The 20439-nt window shown below is 41.3% G+C and overlaps 1 protein-coding gene across 5 annotated transcripts in view; it reads right to left on the reverse strand.

Annotated features, from left to right (window-relative positions):
• The window catches only part of LOC138737011 (uncharacterized), a 109177-nt gene that overhangs the window by 31210 nt on the left and 57528 nt on the right, over window positions 1-20439 (reverse strand). For 3 of the 5 annotated variants that reach the window (XM_069887368.1, XM_069887369.1, XM_069887371.1), the window contains 5 exons: window positions 18803-18905; window positions 17231-17365; window positions 7956-10010; window positions 5193-5318; window positions 2261-2389 (listed from right to left, as the gene is read on the reverse strand). In XM_069887368.1, coding sequence (XP_069743469.1) covers window positions 2261-2389; window positions 5193-5318; window positions 7956-10010; window positions 17231-17365; window positions 18803-18905 — 2548 coding nt within the window. Of the gene's footprint in view, window positions 1-2260; window positions 2390-5192; window positions 5319-7955; window positions 10011-15396; window positions 15494-17230; window positions 17366-18802; window positions 18906-20439 lie in introns of those variants that run through there. The other 2 variants (XM_069887370.1, XM_069887372.1) reach the window with 2 other exon arrangements.

A 20439-nucleotide genomic window follows, 5' to 3' on the forward strand; every position in this document is an offset into this window, starting at 1 on the left:
TGCCTCAGTTTATCTCCTTTAAAACACCTCTATATACAATATAAAGCACAACATAATCTGTCACAAAAACTGCCAATGAGATCCCATTAAAACTTGCTCATTTACGAATAAGAAAATTTTTGAGTAAAGAACCATTGAAAAATATAGGCACTCGATGTCGGTCTATAACCCCCCCACCCCCAGTCGTAAGAGAGTACTACATTGAAGGGGTTGTGTTCAGGTTGAGCTTGCTTCAGTACATCATGGATGGTCCAAAAGAAGGAGCTCACTCCCAGGAACAGATTAACGTACTGATGTGGAGATACCAGGCAGCTTCAGGTTCCTGTAAGTAAGTATCTCCAACTGTTCTGGTTCAAAGATGTTGTCTTGATGGATGCGAAAGTGAACCGGCACCTCTACTTTTTCAGAAGCCTGAGGAAATTACAGCACGTCACTCACCTCCCTCAACAGCTTCTACAGATACACCATTCAAATATCCTGTCAGGATGCATCATTGTGTGGTACAGGAACTGGTCTATCAAAGAAACTGCAGAGTTGTGAATGTAACTCAGACCATCAAACAAACCTATCCTCCCCTCTGTCAACACTTCCCACTGCTTTGGAAAAACATTTAATATATTCCAAGACACATCCCATCCCTAGAGTTCACCTTCATCTCGTCGGAAGGAGATCCACAAGTGTGAGATCATGCTTTTTTCCTACGTTATCAAACTCCACACTCATAAAATTATGTTCTACCTGATCTTTCAGTAACTCTGTACTGTGTTTTTCTTGCTATATGATGTATGATTGACGGGCTGGCCTGTTGGCAAAATGAACTTCCATACATGCGACAATAAACGTGAACGCATGACTTTACACAGTAGTGCAGAACCCAACCTATACTTAGCATTTGGCTGATGAATGGCCCTTTATACAACGTTTGCAAGCTTCTGGTGCAGGAGGCTACATCACAGTAACTTCTCATCTGCAAAGCATTTTGGGATTTCTGGAGAATACAAAGTTGATGATTTTTCCCTCACGTTCAGCACACAAGTATTACTGGCAAACTTACATTTGTGCTTTTTTTTCAGTTGACAAAGCTAGGTTTCATTGATCCAATGAAATTCCATCCAAAAGTTCAATGAGTTTATTTATAAGCACTTGCTTCTCATGTCCCGTAAGCATCACCATACCAAATAATGCAAATAGGCAACCAAAGGGAAAGCAGCTTTGTTGCAAAACTAAAAATAGAGAATTAAGCTGGAAAGAAAGCAGAATGTTACTGGGACTATCAGGCTTCAGGTGCAAGGATATGCTGGGACTTTCTCCCAGGACCTTATAAGAAAGAGGGGACCTCATAGAGATATGTAAACCACAAGGAGAATTAGCAAAGTGGATGGTCACCTTCTCCCCCCACCCCCCACGCCAGAGGAATCAAAAAATAATGGGATGGGTTTCAGGGCAGAGGGAAAAGATTTCAGGGGGACCAGAGAGGAAAGCCTTTCCTCACAAAGGGTGTTGGGTCTACAGAGCAAGTTTCTGAGAAAGATGTAGAGGCAGAAACAATTGAAATGTTTAAAAGATATTTCAATAGAAAAGGCTGAGAAGCAAATGGGACTAATTCAGGTCGGCACATACGAGTTGGGACAAAGGGTCCCATTCTGTGCTGTGTTACTCCACGAATCTATATTAATTTAGTATCCAGAGACAATTTAAATTTAGACTCACAGCATGGTAACAGGCCATTTTGGCCCACGAGTCCATGCCACCCAATTTACCTACAACGTCGGTACATTTCGAACAGTGGGGTGGGGGGGAGGGGGGTAGAGGAGAATTGGAGCCCCCAGGAAAAACCCACTCAGACATGGGCAGAATGTTCAAACTCCTTACAGACAGTGTGGGATTCAAACCCTAGTCCAGATCACTAGCATTGCAAAGGCATTGTGCTAATGGCTGTGCTAACTGTGCTGCCCACATTGTGTGCACTATTTTTGTACAATCATTTGCCCCTTTAAGAGACTATAGCCACTCTATGCAACAGGACGTAGATCTACAAACGTACATGTCTTCATCCATCCACTTCCAGCAGTTTCAAGGGGTGCAATCAGGAGTGAAATCTATGATTCATTTTATTTGTTGTCTTCACTAATCCAAACTACTGACTTGGTAACAAAGTACTTAATTCAACATCTTATTGGGTAAGCATCTAGCAATGATTTTTGAAGTATTTGTTAAGCATCTATTGTCTTCAAACTGATAAATGTTTCACTGGACGTACCTGCTCTATTTCATCCCAGTTCGTCACAATTCCATGTTCCAACGGGTAGTTTAAGGAAAGAACCCCTCGCATGTGCTGAGCATCATGGCCAATGTAAATGTCCTGCTGACCCCTCCTGTTGCAAATATTCTGGAGGCAAAGCAAGAGTTGTAAAGCAGTTTCACCAATTGTTCGTCATTACAGATAGGCTGTTGCTTTCAGATACTACAAGGGGAACACATCAAATTTGCACTGCCAGTGTGGAGCTTTGCTTCTCACAGTGGGGATCAGTCTGCCTGCCATAAAATCGTGCGCACATTGGCTCTGAAGGAATCAGCCTTACAACTAAATACGTGGACAAATATAGAAAAACGTGTGAATTTTGAACATGGCAGAGGCAGAAATAAGACAGCCCAAAAAGAGAAAAAATGAGGCAAAGAGCTGAAGTTCCTTGTCAGGATGGCAGGGCATTTAGCATTCCACCCACTCACCCCTACACCTCCCCACCTCAACACAAAAGATTAATCCCACCTCTTTGATCATTCCTTGTACAAATAACTTCAACCCCAAAACACTTCAAAAGACGAAATTGAAAGGCCAGAAATGGGCATTGTAGTTGGTGTTAGGAAAGAAGGCTCATTCTCCATTTGCCTCCCTGACTGTGATCCAGCAAATCACAAAAGCCCCATCAAGGACAAAGCACCAATTTGACTGGATCCCATCCACCATCCTGAGTGTTCATTTATTCACATAGGCCACTCCCACACCACCTCCCAAAGCATTAGCAAGGGCGGAAGCACATTGGAGCACCGCCACCTGCATGTTCCCCTCCAGACTGTGCATTCTCTTGACTGGCAATAGATTCCCATTCCTTCAAAGTTGCAGAATCAAGATTCTGAAATCCCCTACCAGGTCTGTAGGCTGTTCATCACAACCACCTATCAAAGGCCAACAAATATTGGACTTGCCAGCAGGCACCCAGATCACCAAAAAAAAAGTTAATTAAAGGAAAGAAAGAAAAACTTAACTACATCAGGGGTTTAAGTGGCCTTATCTTCAGCCCAACCACTTCCTGCAAGTCAGATCACTGGGTAGCCTGCTCTTCCATTGGGTTGGGACCAAAGATTCAGAATACAACAACCATGGAAGCAGGCACCTCAACAAAAACATAGTCACAAGAGATGTCTTTGCCTTGTATTTATGGTCCACATCCAGAAATTCTGCACTGATGATTAAAAACACATCAGAGCATCCATCATTCAACTTATCCTTATTGATCCAAAGTTATTTTTATTCAAAGTCAAGCCTAATTATCCTGTTGAGGAAGCACTTTTTGCACAATTTCAACATAATCAACTTTTGGATTAAGCAGCAGTACTTGCTAATCTTTTTCTTCCAAAAAAGTCAGGAGAATAGAAACAAGAACCTTGAAGATTCTGTAATAATATAGAATAGGATCAAACTAAGGGCCATTAATACTCATTACATTTTAAACATACATATAGAACATTTACACCACATTACCCTTCAGCCCATGATGTTGTGCCGACGCATACCAACCTAAAAAAAATCTCGCTACCTCAATCTTCATTCATATTCTTGTATATGGGTCTCTTAAATGCCCCAAAAGTTCCAACCTCCACCACTACTCCTAGCAATGCATTCCAGGAACCCACAAATCTTTTTTTTTTTTTTAAAAAAAGAACTTTCCCCCCAAGGTCTCCCCTACACTTTCCTTTCTTCACTTTGTGCAGATGTCTTCTGGTGTTTGCTACCCCCGCCCTGGGGGAAAAAAAGTTGCTGATTGTCTACCTATCTTTGCCTCTCAATCTTGTAAACCTCTATTAAGCCTCCTCTCATCCTTCACTCCAAAGCGAAAAGTCTTCGCTCTGCTAATCTTGCTTCACAAGACACATTTTGCAATCCAAGTAACAGCCCATTAAATCTCCTCTGCAGTCTCTCCATAAAATGTACCTTCATGTCTCAATGCTCAAACTATTTGGGAAATTAGAAAACTAAAATAAATCTGCTGTGCAGTAATCTTCTACATAAACATTAGCTCCCTCAAGGTTTATAACAAGATAAAGGAGCAGAAGTAGGCCTATTGTCCTATTGAGTCTGCCTGCCATTCTTAGCATGAGCTGATCCATCCTCCTGCTCAGCCCCACTCCCTGGCTTTCTCTCCAACACCCCTGATGCCATGACTAATCAAATACATGGCAATCTCTGCTTTAAATGCACCCAATGACCTTGCTTCCACAGCCAGCTGTGGGAACAACTACCACAGACTCCCAACCCTCCGACGAAAGAAAAATTTCCACGTCTGCTTTAAATGGACACCCTTTTATCCTGAAGTTATGCCCTCTTGTCCTAGAATCCCTTCCCATGGGAAACATCTCTGCGCTGGGTAGGTCACGTCTCCAGAATGGAGGATCGCCTTCCCAAGATCGTGTTCTATGGCGAGCTCTCCACTGGCCACCGAGACAGAGGTGCATCAAAGAAGAGGTACAAGGACTGCCTAAAGAAATCTCTTGGTGCCTGCCACATTGACCACCGCCAGTGGGCTGATCTCGCCTCCATCCGTGCATCTTGGCGCCTCACAGTTCGGCAGGCAGCAACCTCCTTTGAAGAAGACCGCAGAGCCCACCTCACTGACAAAAGGCAAAGGAGGAAAAACCCAACCCCAACCAACCAATTTTCCCTTGCAACCGCTGGAACCATGTCTGCCTATCCCGCATCGGACTTGTCAGCTACAAACGAGCCTGCGGCTGACGTGGACATTTACCCCTCCATAAATCTTCGTCCGCGAAGCTAAGCCAAAGAAGAAGAAGAAAGAATGTCCAATGATGAGAAATCTGATCCTCTATGAAGACTCTTACTTTCAGAAGTTGATCACAGAAGGTTGTGATTAGTCTGGCTGCTTCACAATGACATGACTGTTGACATTATTTACCTCGTATTTGGGTCGTCCAATTACTGTTGGAAAAATAGCTGTAGGCAATTGCTGATCTGCAAACCCAGCTTTTATCAAGCCAGAACCAGTGTCCAATACAATTGGTGTTTTATAGTCACAGGCCAACTACAGACAGAAAATAAACACCTGTTAATAACCTGTACACTTTCCCCAAACCCACTCAGGAATTTGACCTTTAAATTAAGCATTATTAAATAGTTGGTGAATGAACAGCAGCCATTCTCAACCCATCTTTTGGCTATGGCCCCCTGAGGACTCTGTTCAAATTTTATGAACAGTCAAGTTTTGGTTTCTTTCAACTTTTCCTACCAAATACATTAAAAAAAATGTTTATGTTACACAAGTTGGGAAAAAAAAACAAGGCTTTTACTGAAATGTGCTGTGGCTGAGCACATTAATTTGGGATTGACATTGTTATAAAGAATAGAGATGAATTGGTTAGCAATAAAGTTTATGAGGCTGGACAGGGTAACCAACATAAAATACAAAGGAAACAAATACATCCTGAAATTTCAGGTCCCATCTGCCTGTGTTTGGCCCATGTTCCTCTCAACTATACCTATCCATATACCTACTTACATATCTTATAAAGATCACAGATCTACCCGGCTTCACAGCTCTTTCCATTTATCCATTACATTGTGTAGAAAATGTGGACCCTTGAGTCTCTTAAATTTTTCCACTTTAAACCTCAGCCCCCTAGCCTGGGAAAAAGAATGTGACCATTCACCTTATTTATTTCCCCTCATGATCCTAAATACCTCGACAATATCCCCCCTCAGTCTCATACACTGCGGGGAGAAAAGTCCCAGCTGAAACAAACAGGTCAAAATAACATCAGTCATGCCACACCAAAAAAAAACCCTCCATCCCACACTGCCCCTGCATCAATCAGTGGCAATTACAGTTTATTAGATGGAAAATGTACCAGAAAGTGAGTTGGACAGAGATGAGGCAAACAGAATGCTGGGAGTACTGCCAATAAGTCTGTCACCACAGCCACCAAGGCCTTTTAAAAGGAAGAGGTACAAGAATATGGCAGAATAAAGGTCAACAGATCACTGATGATCTGTTAGCCGTGTTTCAAAAATGCAGCCATGCAAAACAAGTTAGTTAAAAGCCTAACAAAACTCCACAATTTGCCTTCAGGTACCCAGCATCAGCCTTTTTCCAACCTGTAGCCTTGTCATGCAACTGTTTAACAAGAAGATATTGTAGCTCCAGCCAACCCCACTCCAGATCCACAACACTATGTTTGATTCTTCACTGCCCCTTGAAAATCATGGGAAGGGGAATAAATGCCCTAACACAAGAATTCAAACCAAGTCAAATTTCCTCTAGATTCAATGATTTTCTTGCTAGGTAATGGTTCTGGAATTAGGCCAAAATTAAAACTTAACGTTTCAAAAGTAATTTGTGAAAATTGCATCGGCAGTTGCAGGGAAAATTATAGCAGCCTCAGGGAAATTAGATTCAAATTTGGGAACAGATAGACAGCATGCTGAAATGCAGAGTTTTATACCTCTTGGGGGGGAAAAAAAAAATTGAGAAATAAATATGATAATTTCTTTAAAATTTGATGCCCATACTTACACATTATAGGTATTACATTATGAGGGTGTTTCCTAAACCTCAAACATTCTCAACTCCTTGGTGAATATATACGTTTAATGTGTTAAAAAGCAGTGGTTCTCAACCTTTTTCTTTCCACTCACATACTACTTTATGTCATCGGTGCTCTGTGATTAGGAAGGGATTACTTAAGGTGGTATGCGAGTGTGCTGGAAAGGTTGAGAATCACTGCTCCAGACCCAATTGTTACTGAAATATTTTGCTTGAGAAAAATTGTCATTGGCCCATTTCCTTTGGAGTTATGAAACCATGCACATAACGAGTCAATTAGATAGTGATTTTCAAAATTTTTCTTTCCACTCACATACCACTTTAAGCAATCCCTTACTAATCACAGAGCACCTTTGTCATAGGGAATATTTAAAGTGGTATGTGAGTGGAAAAAAGTTGAGAATCACTGTGTTAAAAGGCAAAGTTTGACTGAATTTACTGTAATTTTTGTAACCAGATCTCTTTTTCCTTCTTTATCTTCTTCTTTCTTCCTATAATTCTTTCTATGTTATTCAGCTTATTATTTTGGGGGGAGGGAGTGGGGGGAATATTATGTATTATTATTGTTTATATAAGAATATTTCTGTACTTGTACATTAATATATGTATGAAATTTAAATAAAATTTTCCCTCAAAAAATTAAAAACAAATTGGTGCTGATTTATATGGTCAACCAAATCCATTCATTTCTTAATTTGAATTTTAGATTACAAGCTGAAAATGTAAAAGACAAGCTTTCCTCTTCACTGTCTTGCTGCCACACATATGAAAGATGATTCAACTATGAAATTAAGCACATTTTGTTTTGTTAGGCCTCCCAATCTACATTATAATTGGATGGAAAATTAATCTTTGGTTATTCAGAGGGCATTTCTCAGCTTCCAGCAATTTAGCCCACTGTGATCATGGGATAGGTTTTACCATCTTACGTTTGAAATTAAAAATCAAAAACTCATTCTTCATTAGTATCTCAGCCATCTTGAAGAAAAAACTTTGCAAAAAAATTTACTTGCCCAATGCACATCAAATTCATGATTCCAAAAGTCTTGTTACCTTTTGGTCTAATTCGCAATGATGATATATAAATATTTATCTTTTTTAAAATATATATTTTGTTACCTTGATAACAGATGCTTGAAAAGTGTGGGCATTCATTGCTGGATTAAATGTCACAGATACCCTTGCACGGCAATCTTCAAATATAGGATGCACGTCTTGATTAGGAAAATCATGCAAATAGCTTGGATCAGTCATATGTACGGAATCTTTCCGAGTACCAATATTTCTGGATTCGATGCAATGCAACATTTCAGGTACACAATCCTCTCTTGATTCTAAGATGCTACTGCAAATTGCACTGGCTTCCTGTTTTATTTCATTACTAAAAAGAATGTGTTGTGCATCAGATTTACCTTCATCACAAACATTTCCATTCTTCACCAATTTGGAATCTTCTCCCCAAGAACATGTTTTTCTGTTCTCAGTGGAGTCAGATAAAGAGCTAGCCTCAGTGATGGAGTTATCATTCCTACAATCTACTTGCTCAATTTTAAAATTTACTGGACTGTCAGACAAGTTGGCAGAGGTTTTACCTATGATGTCTTTTTTAATGACTTGTGATTTATCTTTGATTTGGAGACTGAGCTGAGATTTGTGCCTGGGACCAGCAGTCATAGGCATTTGTGTTTTGGACTCCTTTGATACAGAGCAGGTTCCCACAAATGCAGAAACATCTGCAGTCTCAGCATGTTTCCCGAATGGGCTGGAATCTTCCAAGCATGGCTCCCGGCAACTTTCGGTTTGGCAGGATTTCATGGATTTCCTGGGTTTGGGTACTGGAAGTCTTTGCTGGTCCTTGTTATCACACTTTGCATTTCCAAGGTATTGCAGAGAAACTGCACCGGCTGGAAGCTTCTCCACTTTAATAGGAACACTAGTCCGCAGCGCTGGTTTTGGCTTTTCCTTGGTTTGCACAGCTGTCCCTTTTTGGCTTTTACATGCTGCACTATAGTTTTCATTACTTTCGATGATTTCATTCTCAGGTGAATGAGCAGATGGTACAAGAGTTGCACTCCTTTCTAATTCAGGCTGCAATGTGCTGCTTTTCAGAATATCTCCCTCTACTGGGCTAAAATAAATAGCTTCAGCATCAACACTGTCCTGTCCCTTGCACACATTTGCCAATCCAAACAACTCTGGATCATCCATCCCCTGCTTGCTTTCCACTTGGGCTCCTGAGATTCCATTATTAATCTGATGATCTATTTTATCGGATTGCACACAGGTTTCATTGTGTGGTGGGGGAATAAATATTTGGCTATCGATTGTACATGATTGATTTCTTTTCTCACTCCTAGAAACAATATTATTCCGAGTCAGACCAAGTCCTTCGTCCTGCAAGGAGAATTTTTTAGAATGTACAGTTTTAGTTGCTCTTTTTGTGCTATGACCAGTCTGCAGTTTAACCAGAGAACGTTTGAGGCAAACGGGGGCCTGACTCGAACCGGAATCAGAAGCATTTGTCTTGCATATATCGTTGGACTTTAAATTTCTTCCTCCCAAAATAAAGTGTTTTTTAAATTCAACCACTGGATTGGCTTTTAAATGAGATATTGCTTCACACGTTGAAGATTTTGTTGCACTTTTGTTTTGGTTATCAGATTTTGTCCTTGAAGATATTTGAGGCTGTTTCTTCAAATTTTTGCATTTCATTTTCTCTTCCCTCGCAAGACTTTGCTCCATTTTCTCAACCTCTTTCCTTTCCCTCTCCAGTTCCATCAAGAACTTAACTCTATCGTCATTGGCATTCGACACGTGTGGAATTGGAATTTGGGCACTCAGGTCTTCCTCAGGGCAACACAACTCTCTTATTTTTAAGTTCTCTTCCAGAATTCTGTCCTCAATTTGATTGAGTTCTTCCAACTCTTGTAGTAGCCTGGAATCATTCTGATGCGCCCAGTGTGACCTTGTAACAGATGGAGCAGTATTACAATTTGCAGAGCAAGCCCCAGTGTAACGTTTGAAGCTTCTTTCTTCTTGTTCATGCTCACTGTCACAAGGCAAATGTGGGCACATGCAACTGCTATGAAATCCATCCTGTCCAGTTTCTGACCACAGATATTCCTCCAGCCCAATCACTCCAGCTTCTGAAAGCTCCTTCATGGACATTGTCATCTGTAACAAATAGATTCTTTTAAGACAAGCAAAAGGCACAGAAATATTTGAAGATTTAATGATACTGTGAACCCCCAAACTGACATGCCCTCAAGCCTAAATCCCAGCCCATTTTCCATAGAGGCTGAACGTTGGACTGAGGAAACAAAAAGTCAGCAGATAATAATGTCTCATTCAAAGGAACCACATGGATGGCTGGTAAAATCCAATATGGATACATTGGAAAGAGTATCCGTCTAAAGCTAAAATTCGAAGTCGTTGTCGGACCCCCATCAGGACAGTCATTTTTATTTGCCAGTGGCATACGCTTTGCTTAAATGCTGACCATTTATACTAATGACACTGGAGACCTATGGCCCACTGGGACAATGTCAGCTCCCAAGGATACAATCCCTCGCGTTCTATTCAGTGTTCTCCCATTTCCCTCAGCTCAACAACATATTCTCCTCACACGTGTCCATCAACTCCCCTTTGATTTCATTTGCCATTAAATCCTGAACAATCATTTAGATCAGTCCAATTCACTTTAATGCACATTTCTGTTTAAAAAAAAAGGGGGGGGCGGGGAAAAGAGAGGGAAAACACTGGAACACGAGACAAAAAACCCATACCATCACAGAGAAATGTGCAAACCCCCATTGAAAAACTAGCATCTTGACCTGAGAGACAATAATAATATAACCATATGACAGTTACACCACAGAAACTGGCCAGTTCAACCCTTCTAGTCCATGCTGAATACCTTACTCCTACCTAGTCCCATTGACCTGCACTCAGCCCATAACCCTCCACTCCTCTCTCACACATACCTACATCCAATTTTTCCTTAAAAATTAAAATCAAATACGAGGTTATGCATGATACAATATAATTGATTACACAGGCTATATATCATGCCCCAAAAGTTAAATAAATGGGATCCAACATTATCAGATAGATGTTTTTGCTGTAAGAAGGAAACGGGAACAACAATACATGCAATTTGGGCATGTGAGAAAGTGGAAAAGTTTTGGGAAGATCTAAACCAGGTATTAAATAAAATCACAAAAAGCAACATAACAAAAAAATCCAGAAATCTTTCTTCTAAGTAATATAAGAAGAAATAGGCCTCAAACTGGATGAAGCACAAAAAATATTTATTATGATAGCCTCAGCTGTAGCAAAAAAAATGTATAATGTCAACTTGGAAATCAGAAGAGCCTGAGAGTACAGCAATGGTACATGGAAATGAATAAATGTATTCCATTGGAGAAAATAACATACAATTTAAAAAAAATGTCACATTATTTGAACAAATTTGGGAACCGTACATGGAACACAACAGAGAGGGCTTACCGCGGACCTCCACGCCCTAAAATGATTGAATGAGAAGAAGACGAAATGAACTGACCCAGTGTGTAAAAGTAGATGACAATTTTCTTGTTTATTTTCATTGTGTGATGACATTGTTTAATGGGTTTATTGTATTGTATATGTTGAACGTTTAATGGGTTTGTAGGGGGGGGTGGGAAGGAGGGAGGGATGGGGGAAAAAAGGGGAGAAAATGCCACTGTGTATATTCAAGAAGGAAATGTTTGTGTGTATTTTGATTAATATGGTTCATAGTGTGAAAATTTTTAAAAAAAATTAAAATAAATAAATAGAAATCAAACCTACATCTACCACTTTGGCCAAAAGCTCATGCCACACTCCCACTACCCTTTGAATGAAGAAATTCCCCCATATTTCCTCTAAACTTTCTCCCCTTCAATCTCCATCCATGTCCACTTGTTTGAATCTACCCCCACTCTCAATGGAAAAAGCCTGTCTACATTGACTATCTTTCCCCCTCAATTTTGAATATCTCTATTAAATCACCCCTCAATCTTTACACTCCAGGGAATAGAGTCCAAGCCTGGTCAACCTTTCTTTGCAATTCAAACCCTGAAACCCAGGCAATATTCTTGTGAATCTCCTCTACACTCTCTCTATTCTGTTCACATCCTTCCTATAATTCGGCAACCAAAATTGCATGCAATACTCCAAATTTGGCCTCACCAATGCCTTATACAACTTCAATATGAGATCCCAACTCCTGTATTCAATACTATGATTTATGAAGCTCAACATACCAAATGCTTCTTTCACCACCCTATCAACATGTGACTTAACTTTCAAGGAATCATGCAGCAGAATTCCTAAATCCCTTTGTTCTACTGCACTCCTCAGTTGTCCACCATGTAATGTGTATAACCTTTGCTGATTAGTCCTACCAAAGTGTAGGACCTCACATTTATCAGTATTAAACTCCATCTGCCATCTTTCAGCCCACTCTTCTAACTGTCCTATATTCCACTGCAAACTTTGATAACCTTCTTCACTGTCCACAACATCATCAATCTTCATATCATCTGCATACTTACTAATCCAATTTACCACCCTATCATCTAGATCATTAATATATACGACAAACAACAATGGACCCAGTACCAATCCATGAGGCACTCCACTAGTCACCGGCCTCCAATATGACAAACAATTTTCCACCAGTACTCTCTAGCATCACCCATCCAAACATTGTTGAATCCATTTCTCTACTTCAACGTTAATACCTAATACCTGTCAAAGGCCTTACTAAATAACATCCGCAGCCTTCCCCTCGTCAACCTTCTCAGTAACCTCCTTGAAAAACTAAGATTTGTTAAACATGATCTACCATGTACAAAACCATGTTGATTACTCCAAATCAATCCCTGTCTTTTCAAATAATTGTATATACCATCTCTCAGAACAATCTCCATTAATTTACCCACCATCGACATCAGACTCATAGCCCTATAATTACCAGGTTTACTTTTGAAGCATTTTTAAAAATACTTCTATTCCAATCCTCTGGCAATCCTGTAATCCTGTGGCTAATGACATTTTAAATATTTTTGTCAAGATATCAGGGAATATCTTGTCAGGACCCAAAGATTTATCCACCTTTATCTCTTTAAAATAGCCAATACTACTTCCCCATTAATCTGTATATTTTCCATGACCTCACTACCAGATTTCGTTTCTTCACCTGACTCAATATTCCTTTCCTTAGTGAATATTGAAGAAAATAAAAATCATTTAAAATATCCCCCATCCACTGACTCCTCACATAGCCAACCACTCTGATCCTCAAGGGGCCTAATTATATCTCTCACTATTCTTTTATTTTTAAGATACATGCAGAAACCCTTTGGATTTATTTTTTTACCTTGCCTGCCAATGCATCCTCATATCTCCTTTAAGCCTAATTTCTTTAAGATTTTTCTTTGCGCTCTTTATATTCCTCAAGCACCTCATTTATTCTCTACTCTCTATACCTGTTGTCCACATCCCTCTTCCTCCAAACCAAATTCCCAATACCCCTGGAAAACAAAGGCTCCCTATATTTTCTAACCTTTCCTTTAATCCTCACAGGACATACCAGCTCTGTACTCTCAAAAGTTCCCCTTTAAATATCCTCCATTTATCTGTTACATCCTTCCCTGAAAATAAATTATCCAAATCCACATCCTCTAAATCCTTTTGCATCTCCTCAAAATTTTCCTTATTCAAATCAAGTTAAAATCTCTATAACCACCACTTTCTGTTTAGCGTCAACTGTTGTAACATAGTGTTGACTTTTGGTATTAAAATGGACATGGTATTCCCGAGATATTGTCTTTCAGATAGAGCACAGAAAACAAAGCACAGGATAAAAATGAGCTTTGCCAATTTTCGTCTTCAAATTGAAACAATATCCCTCCTGGCTCCCAGAAGACACTATTGTAAAACCAATGGTTTAGAATTCAAACAATGGGCAGCCTTAAGCAACTGGCAAAAAAAAGAAAAATAACTACCATATATATTTGTGTAATCGTCAATACTGTGTAATACTTGGTCCAAAAATGGCCTGTTTTGTATGACACATATAAATGTCACCTTTTTTTTTGGTCCTGACCACCACCAGACCTCCCAAGGTCCTGAATGCCCGCTCGAGGACTCTCGCTCCAGCCACACACCCACGAGTGCTCCTGATGCACTGATTGCAGACCTTGTCCCGGCCACCCACCCACCGGAGCTCCCGAGGCTCCAACCATCCACCCGAGCTCCCGAGGCTCCAACCACCCACCCACCGGAGCTCCCGAGGCTCCAACCACCCACCCACCGGAGCTCCCGAGGCTCCAACCACCCACCCACCGGAGCTCCCGAGGCTCCAACCACCCACCCATCGGAGCTCCCGAGGCTCCAACCACCCACCCACCGGAGCTCCCGAGGCTCCAACCACCCACCCACCGGAGCTCCCGAGGCTCCAACCACCCACCCACCGGAGCTCCCGAGGCTCCAACCACCCACCCACCGGAGCTCCCGAGGCTCCAACCACCCACCCACCGGAGCTCCCGAGGCTCCAACCACCCACCCACCGGAGCTCCCGAGGCTCCAACCACCCACCCACCGGAGCTCCCGAGACTCCAATCACCCACCCACCGGAGCTCCCGAGGCTCCAACCATCCACCCACCCATCGGAGCTCCTGAGGCTCCAACCACCCACCCACCGGAGCTCCCAAGGCTCCAACCACCCACCCACCGGAGCTCCCGAGACTCCAACCACCCACCCACCCACCAGAGCTCCCAACGCCCAGAACACAGACTTACCATCCAGTCCCATCCCTCCAAGCTCCCAACAAAGGTACTTACTTTGGTCAAAAGTTGCCCTGTGTAAAAGTTGCCCCCCCTCCAAAAAAAAGACCTTAAAAATTGGTCAAAAAAATTGACGATTACACAAGTAAATATGGTAGAAAAAAGTACGGAAGTTTAAAATTGGCCCACCTAGCCATTAGTTCGCAAATCCATGCAACCCAATCTCAAAAAAATCAATTATCTGGTCTCTACCTATCCCCATAGGTGCTGAATACCTGGAGTTTTACTATACTAGGAAGATAAATTAATCAAATATCAAAGTTCAAATTTATAGTCAGAGTAGACACATAACCCTGAGATTCTTTTTCTGAGAGCCAGGCAGAATTTCTATATTAATTGTAATCTGTACTCAAAGAAAGAACTGTAAACTGACTATTCAAATGGATAAACAAATATATAAATGTACAGTAATAAATCACAAGCAAAATAAAAGTCCTTAAATGAGTCTCTGAATGAGTCTATTTTACAGGAGTCTGATAGTTGAGGGGTAGCAACTATTCCTGAATCTGGTGGTCAAAGTCCTGAGGCACCTATACCTCGGTCCTGATGGCAGCAGTGAGAAAAGAGTGTGTCCTGAGTGGTGCAGATCTTTGACAATTGATGCTGCTCTCCAACAGCAACATTCCCTATACATATCCTCAACGGTGGAAGGAATTATGCCTGAGATATACAGGGCTGAGTCCACTACCTTTTGTAGGAATTTTCCCCCCTCAGAGGTATTGGTGCCCCCATACAAGACTATGATGCAACTTCTATTCATCTGTAGAAATTTGCCACGGTTTTCCATGACATAGTGAACCTCTGCAAACTCCTGCAGAAATAGAGGCACTTGTCATGCTTTCATCACAATGACATTGATATGATGGGGCCAGAAAACATCATCTGAGATGGTGACACCCGGGAATTTAAAGTCTCTGACCCTCTCCACCTCTGATCTCCCAATGTTCACTGAATTGTACAATTCTGGTTTTCCTTTCCTAAAGACCAAAATTAGTTCCTTGATCTTGGTGACATTAAATGAGGATGTTGTTAGTACACCATTCTGCCAATATTTCAATCTCCCCCCCCCCCCTCCCTGACCCTCACCATATGCTGTCTCATTGTTCCCCCCCCCCCCCCCTGCACCTCAGCAAACTCGTAAAATGGCAGTGTTGTCGTACTTGGCCACAGACATAGTTATAAAGCTAGCAGAGCAGGGGGCTAAGTACACAGACCGGTGGTGCTCCAGTGCTGATGGAGATTATGGAAGAGATATTTTTCCTCAATCCAAATTGAATGAGATCTGAAAGTGAGGAAATCCAAAATTCAATTGCACATTGGGATATTGAGGCCCAAATCTTGGAGTTTACTGTTTAATTCTGAGGGGATGATGGTTCTGATTGCCAAACTGTAATCAATAAAGAGCATCCCGATGTATGCATCTTTGCTGTCCAGGTGTTCCAAGGCTTGGTGTAGACCCAGTGAAATGACATCTGTTACAGGCTTGTTGTCACAGTAGGCAAATTGGAAGGGGAACATGTCATTTTTCGGAGAGGAGCTGATATGCTTCATGGCCAGGTACTCTGTCTGGACCAGATGCTTTCCTTGGACTCACTCTCCTGAAGGCAACCTGCATGTCATCCGATATTGACAGGAGAGGATCATCAGGGTCAAGGGGGTGCGCAGCTGTTCCTCCTTGCTCTGATGGTCAAATCAGGCCTAAAATGCATTGAGCTTGTCTGGAGTGAAGCTTCTGCATCAGGCATTTAATTCTTCTTGTTTTAATAACATTTTTACAGGATGTTACCCACTGCCAAGAGCATGATTTAACAATTTGCCAGACATATAAAACACAAGGGCCAGGTGAGATGAAAGAATTCTTAATATGGAATCATGGTCCACAGAGCTCTCGGCAGGATACTGTAACAGATAAACATCTGCCCTCCTGTTTCCAAAATGAATTTGGATGCTCTCCAACAGGATAATTACAAAGAAGGGAGCCTGTGCTGCTCGTTAGGAAGTGGGCATTATGATTTCCCTATCATTTTTTTAAAATGCTTTAATTCTAACAGACAATCACAGTAGGTACTTCACAAATGCACAAGGTTAGAAGGCACAACTTCCTACCAGGTGCACTCTTCCAAAAACTGATTTCTGTCATTTTCCATCGCAATCAAAAGGGAAGGTCAGTGTTTGGAGTAAAGCAGTGTTGAAGGCAAAGTTATTTTCGGATATTCCTTCCTTTAAAGTTATCTTTATTAAGTTTTTCCAGGAAAGGAAACAAATATATAATAAATCCATTGGATTGAGACTATTACACATTTAGTGGCAATAGTATTTGGACTTGAATCCCAGTCCAATATGTATTTATACTAGAGTTGTACAAGGAATAAAGAAAGAGAAATAAAAGATTTTTTTTAAGGATATTCAACCCAATTATAATGACAAATTTGTACTTTGATACATTTACAATGCAACTAATGAAAACATTTGGCCATGGGGTTTTATGAGACACCTCGAGAGAATTATTTTGAGAGTTCTACCTTTCCACTGGTTGTAGTCCCTTGATGTTTCTTGGATATGGAGTGGTTCTCTTCAGGATCGTCGCTGCTTTCTTGATCTTCCAATTGTAACAGAAGCTCCAGCTCATTTTCTTGTCTGAGCACAGATTCTTCCTCCTGGGCCCAAAAGATGGGATCATGACACATGTGCAATATATTCTATGAACCAAAATTCTTACTTGCTGCAGCTGAACAGGAATTTGTAAATAGTAAACTATCTGTCATAGTAAACTATTTGAATTTAATTTGAAAAAGACAATAAATACACAAATTTGAGAATATTCACAGTAGCCACGTGCAAAACAGTGACTTGTTTTTGTGGTGTTGGAGCAGTTTAAATTATTTTAAATTAAATTTAGATATACAACACGGTAATGGGACATTTCGGCCCACGAGTCTGTGCCACCCGATTGGCATGCAATTAACCTACATCCCCTGTAAGTTTGGAATAGTATGAGGAAACCAGGGCCCCAGGGAAAACCCACACAGACACAGGGAGAAGGTACAAACTCCTTCCAGACAGCGCAGATTCAAACCCGTCCCGATCGCTGGCGCTGTGCTAACCGCTAAGACAATCACGCAGCCCAGTCATGTATCATTCATGTATCAAAGGGAGGTTCACCAGTCTGATAGCCGTTGGAAAGAAATCATTCTTTAACCTAGTCCTCCTTAGGTTTCTGGCCAAAGATACCAGAAGAGGTTGTGACCAGGGTGATGATTTGATATTGGTTACCTTCTCATGGCAGTGCCTCAGAGAGATGTTTGCAATGGGTTGAGGGGGGGGGGGGGGGGGGAGGGGGCAGGGGGAAGGATGTGGGGTCAGAGCCTGAGATGGGCCTGCCTATGGTTGCAATCTTCTCTAGCTCTCTGCATGCCTGGGCATTTAAATTGGCGAACCAGACTTTGATACAACCAACCAGTAAAATAATTTTCCTCACATTCACAGTGCCCAATAAACAAAATGTCAGTGAAGTGATGGGAATATACAGCAGATTATAGTTGGGAAAAAAAAGGCAGGGTCAAGTTTTAGCTGAAAGATTTTGTTTGTTTTTTTCAGGTAATATCGCCATAGGAAGTCCATCATTTAAAGGACATGTTGAACACTGTTCCCATCCAACTTTGACCTTCCTTCCTCACATCCTTTTAAAATCTTTGTAACCTTTACATTTGAATTTTCAGTACCCCACTCTTACTTTTCCCTTTGGTCTCTGCACTGCTTCCTCCGCCCTCCTGTGCGGACCTGCCCTCCTGCGCAGAATCCCCCTCCCCCTCTGCCTTCCGAGGTCTTGCATGGATTCCCCTTCCCCCGCCATATTAGTTTAAACCTTCCCCAACCCAAACAAACAATCCTCCAAGGACATCGATCCCAGATGCAGACCGACTGATATGCGCTGGTCCCACCTCCCCGAGAACCAGTTCCAAAGCTTCAGGAATCGGAAACCCTACATTCGACACCACTGCTCAATCCACATACTCATTCCAACTGCTTTCCACTTGCATGAGGTTAGCAATAAAGGTTCATTTGCACAAAAAAGAATTTTTTTAACCACTTACATCCAATATTTTGGCTGTTTTCAGCAGTAGCTTTTCCACATCATCCTGAAGCATCTCTTGCTCCTTTATATCCCAGTCATAAGTCGTTGGTTCAGTCTGTTTTCTGCATGAAAATTCACAGTTCTAGTAAAAAGTGTAAAACAGCCTTTGGCTTTAAAGAGGGGAAAAATATTCTCTCTCTCTCTCGCCTATCAATGCAAGTAAAAACACAAAGCTGCAAAAACTTAGCAGGTCAAAGAGTGTACATTATATAATGATATAGATACATAACCAACATTTTGGGCTTGAGCCCTTCATCAAGATACTGTCGAGGGATGCCTACCCTGAAGTTCTTCAAGATGCTCCTTCCACTTCCTTAGACATAAACACCATCCCTAATTGCTTTGAATCACAGTACTATTAATTTTCTGCTGATCATTTCCTACACCCTCCTATTGACAACACTCAAAGCAGACAAACACAATTACCCTCTACTTGCCCCACTTATCCAGCCCTAACATACTCACAAATATTCCTTTTGTACCATCCCTTCCTGCCTTCTTTGCATCAATGATTCGTTTTACCTCATTTTTCCTCCCCCATTTTTGACAAAGGGTCACCGACCCAGAGCATTAACTCAGTTTCCCTTTCCACAGGTGCAGCCTGACCTAAAGTAGTGGAATCACAGTAGTGTACAACTCTGAAACAGGCCCTTTGGTCTGACCAAGCTGCCTTCCAAACCATATCCTGTTTGCCTGCATGTGGCCATGTACATCTAAACTTTTCTTGTCCATAAACATGTCTAAATGTCTTTAGCATTGTAATCATACTAGCCTAAACTACTTCCTTGGGCAGCTCATTCCATATTGAGCACCTCAAGTCTCCCCAAAAAATTCTTCCCACAAGTCTCAGAATTTCCTATCTTGGGAAAAAGACAGACCATACACCTTTTCCATACCTCTAGAAGGCCACCCCTCAGCCTCCTTCATTTTAATGAAAATCGTCCCAGTTTCTCCAGTCACTGCTTAGGACAAGAGGCCTCCAGTTCAGACAATATCTTTGAGAATCTTTTCCGCACTCTCTCCAGCTTCATCACATCCCTTCTATATTACTGGGATCAGAACTGCATCATTAAACTCTTACGCTACCATTTTCTGGAATGCCTCATTGGTTCCTTAAAGCACATCAAATGCATTTAAAGAACAAATTTTAAAGATAAAGTAACAAATAAAGTTTTGGATGCCATGTTTTGAGCAAACCCAGCAAAACCCATTCACAAAAAAAGCCCTCCGTGCATGTCGAGCACAACACTTCAGCAAGGTTGAAAAGACACTAGGCAGGTACTGGGGCTCGGCACTTCAGCTATTGGAGAGAGCAGCTGCAGTTTTCCAAAAGTGGTCAACGAGAGAGATTGAACTGGTGCTTTAAAAACCACAAACTTATAGGAGAGATGAGGAGAAACTGAGAGAGGATAGATTTAAGGAAATTGGCTTAAGAGCCAGAAGTGTGATATGAAGATATGTAAATGAGGACTTGAAAAGCATCATTTGGAAGGGCAATGTATTCATTTTCAATAGGAAAACCATTTACAGTGGTATGGGCAAAACATTGATTAATGGGCCAAAATGGAACAACATCCTTGGCCATACAAGGAAGTC

This window comes from Narcine bancroftii, chromosome 6 (assembly GCF_036971445.1).
Source record: "Narcine bancroftii isolate sNarBan1 chromosome 6, sNarBan1.hap1, whole genome shotgun sequence".
Classification (NCBI taxonomy): domain Eukaryota; kingdom Metazoa; phylum Chordata; class Chondrichthyes; order Torpediniformes; family Narcinidae; genus Narcine; species Narcine bancroftii.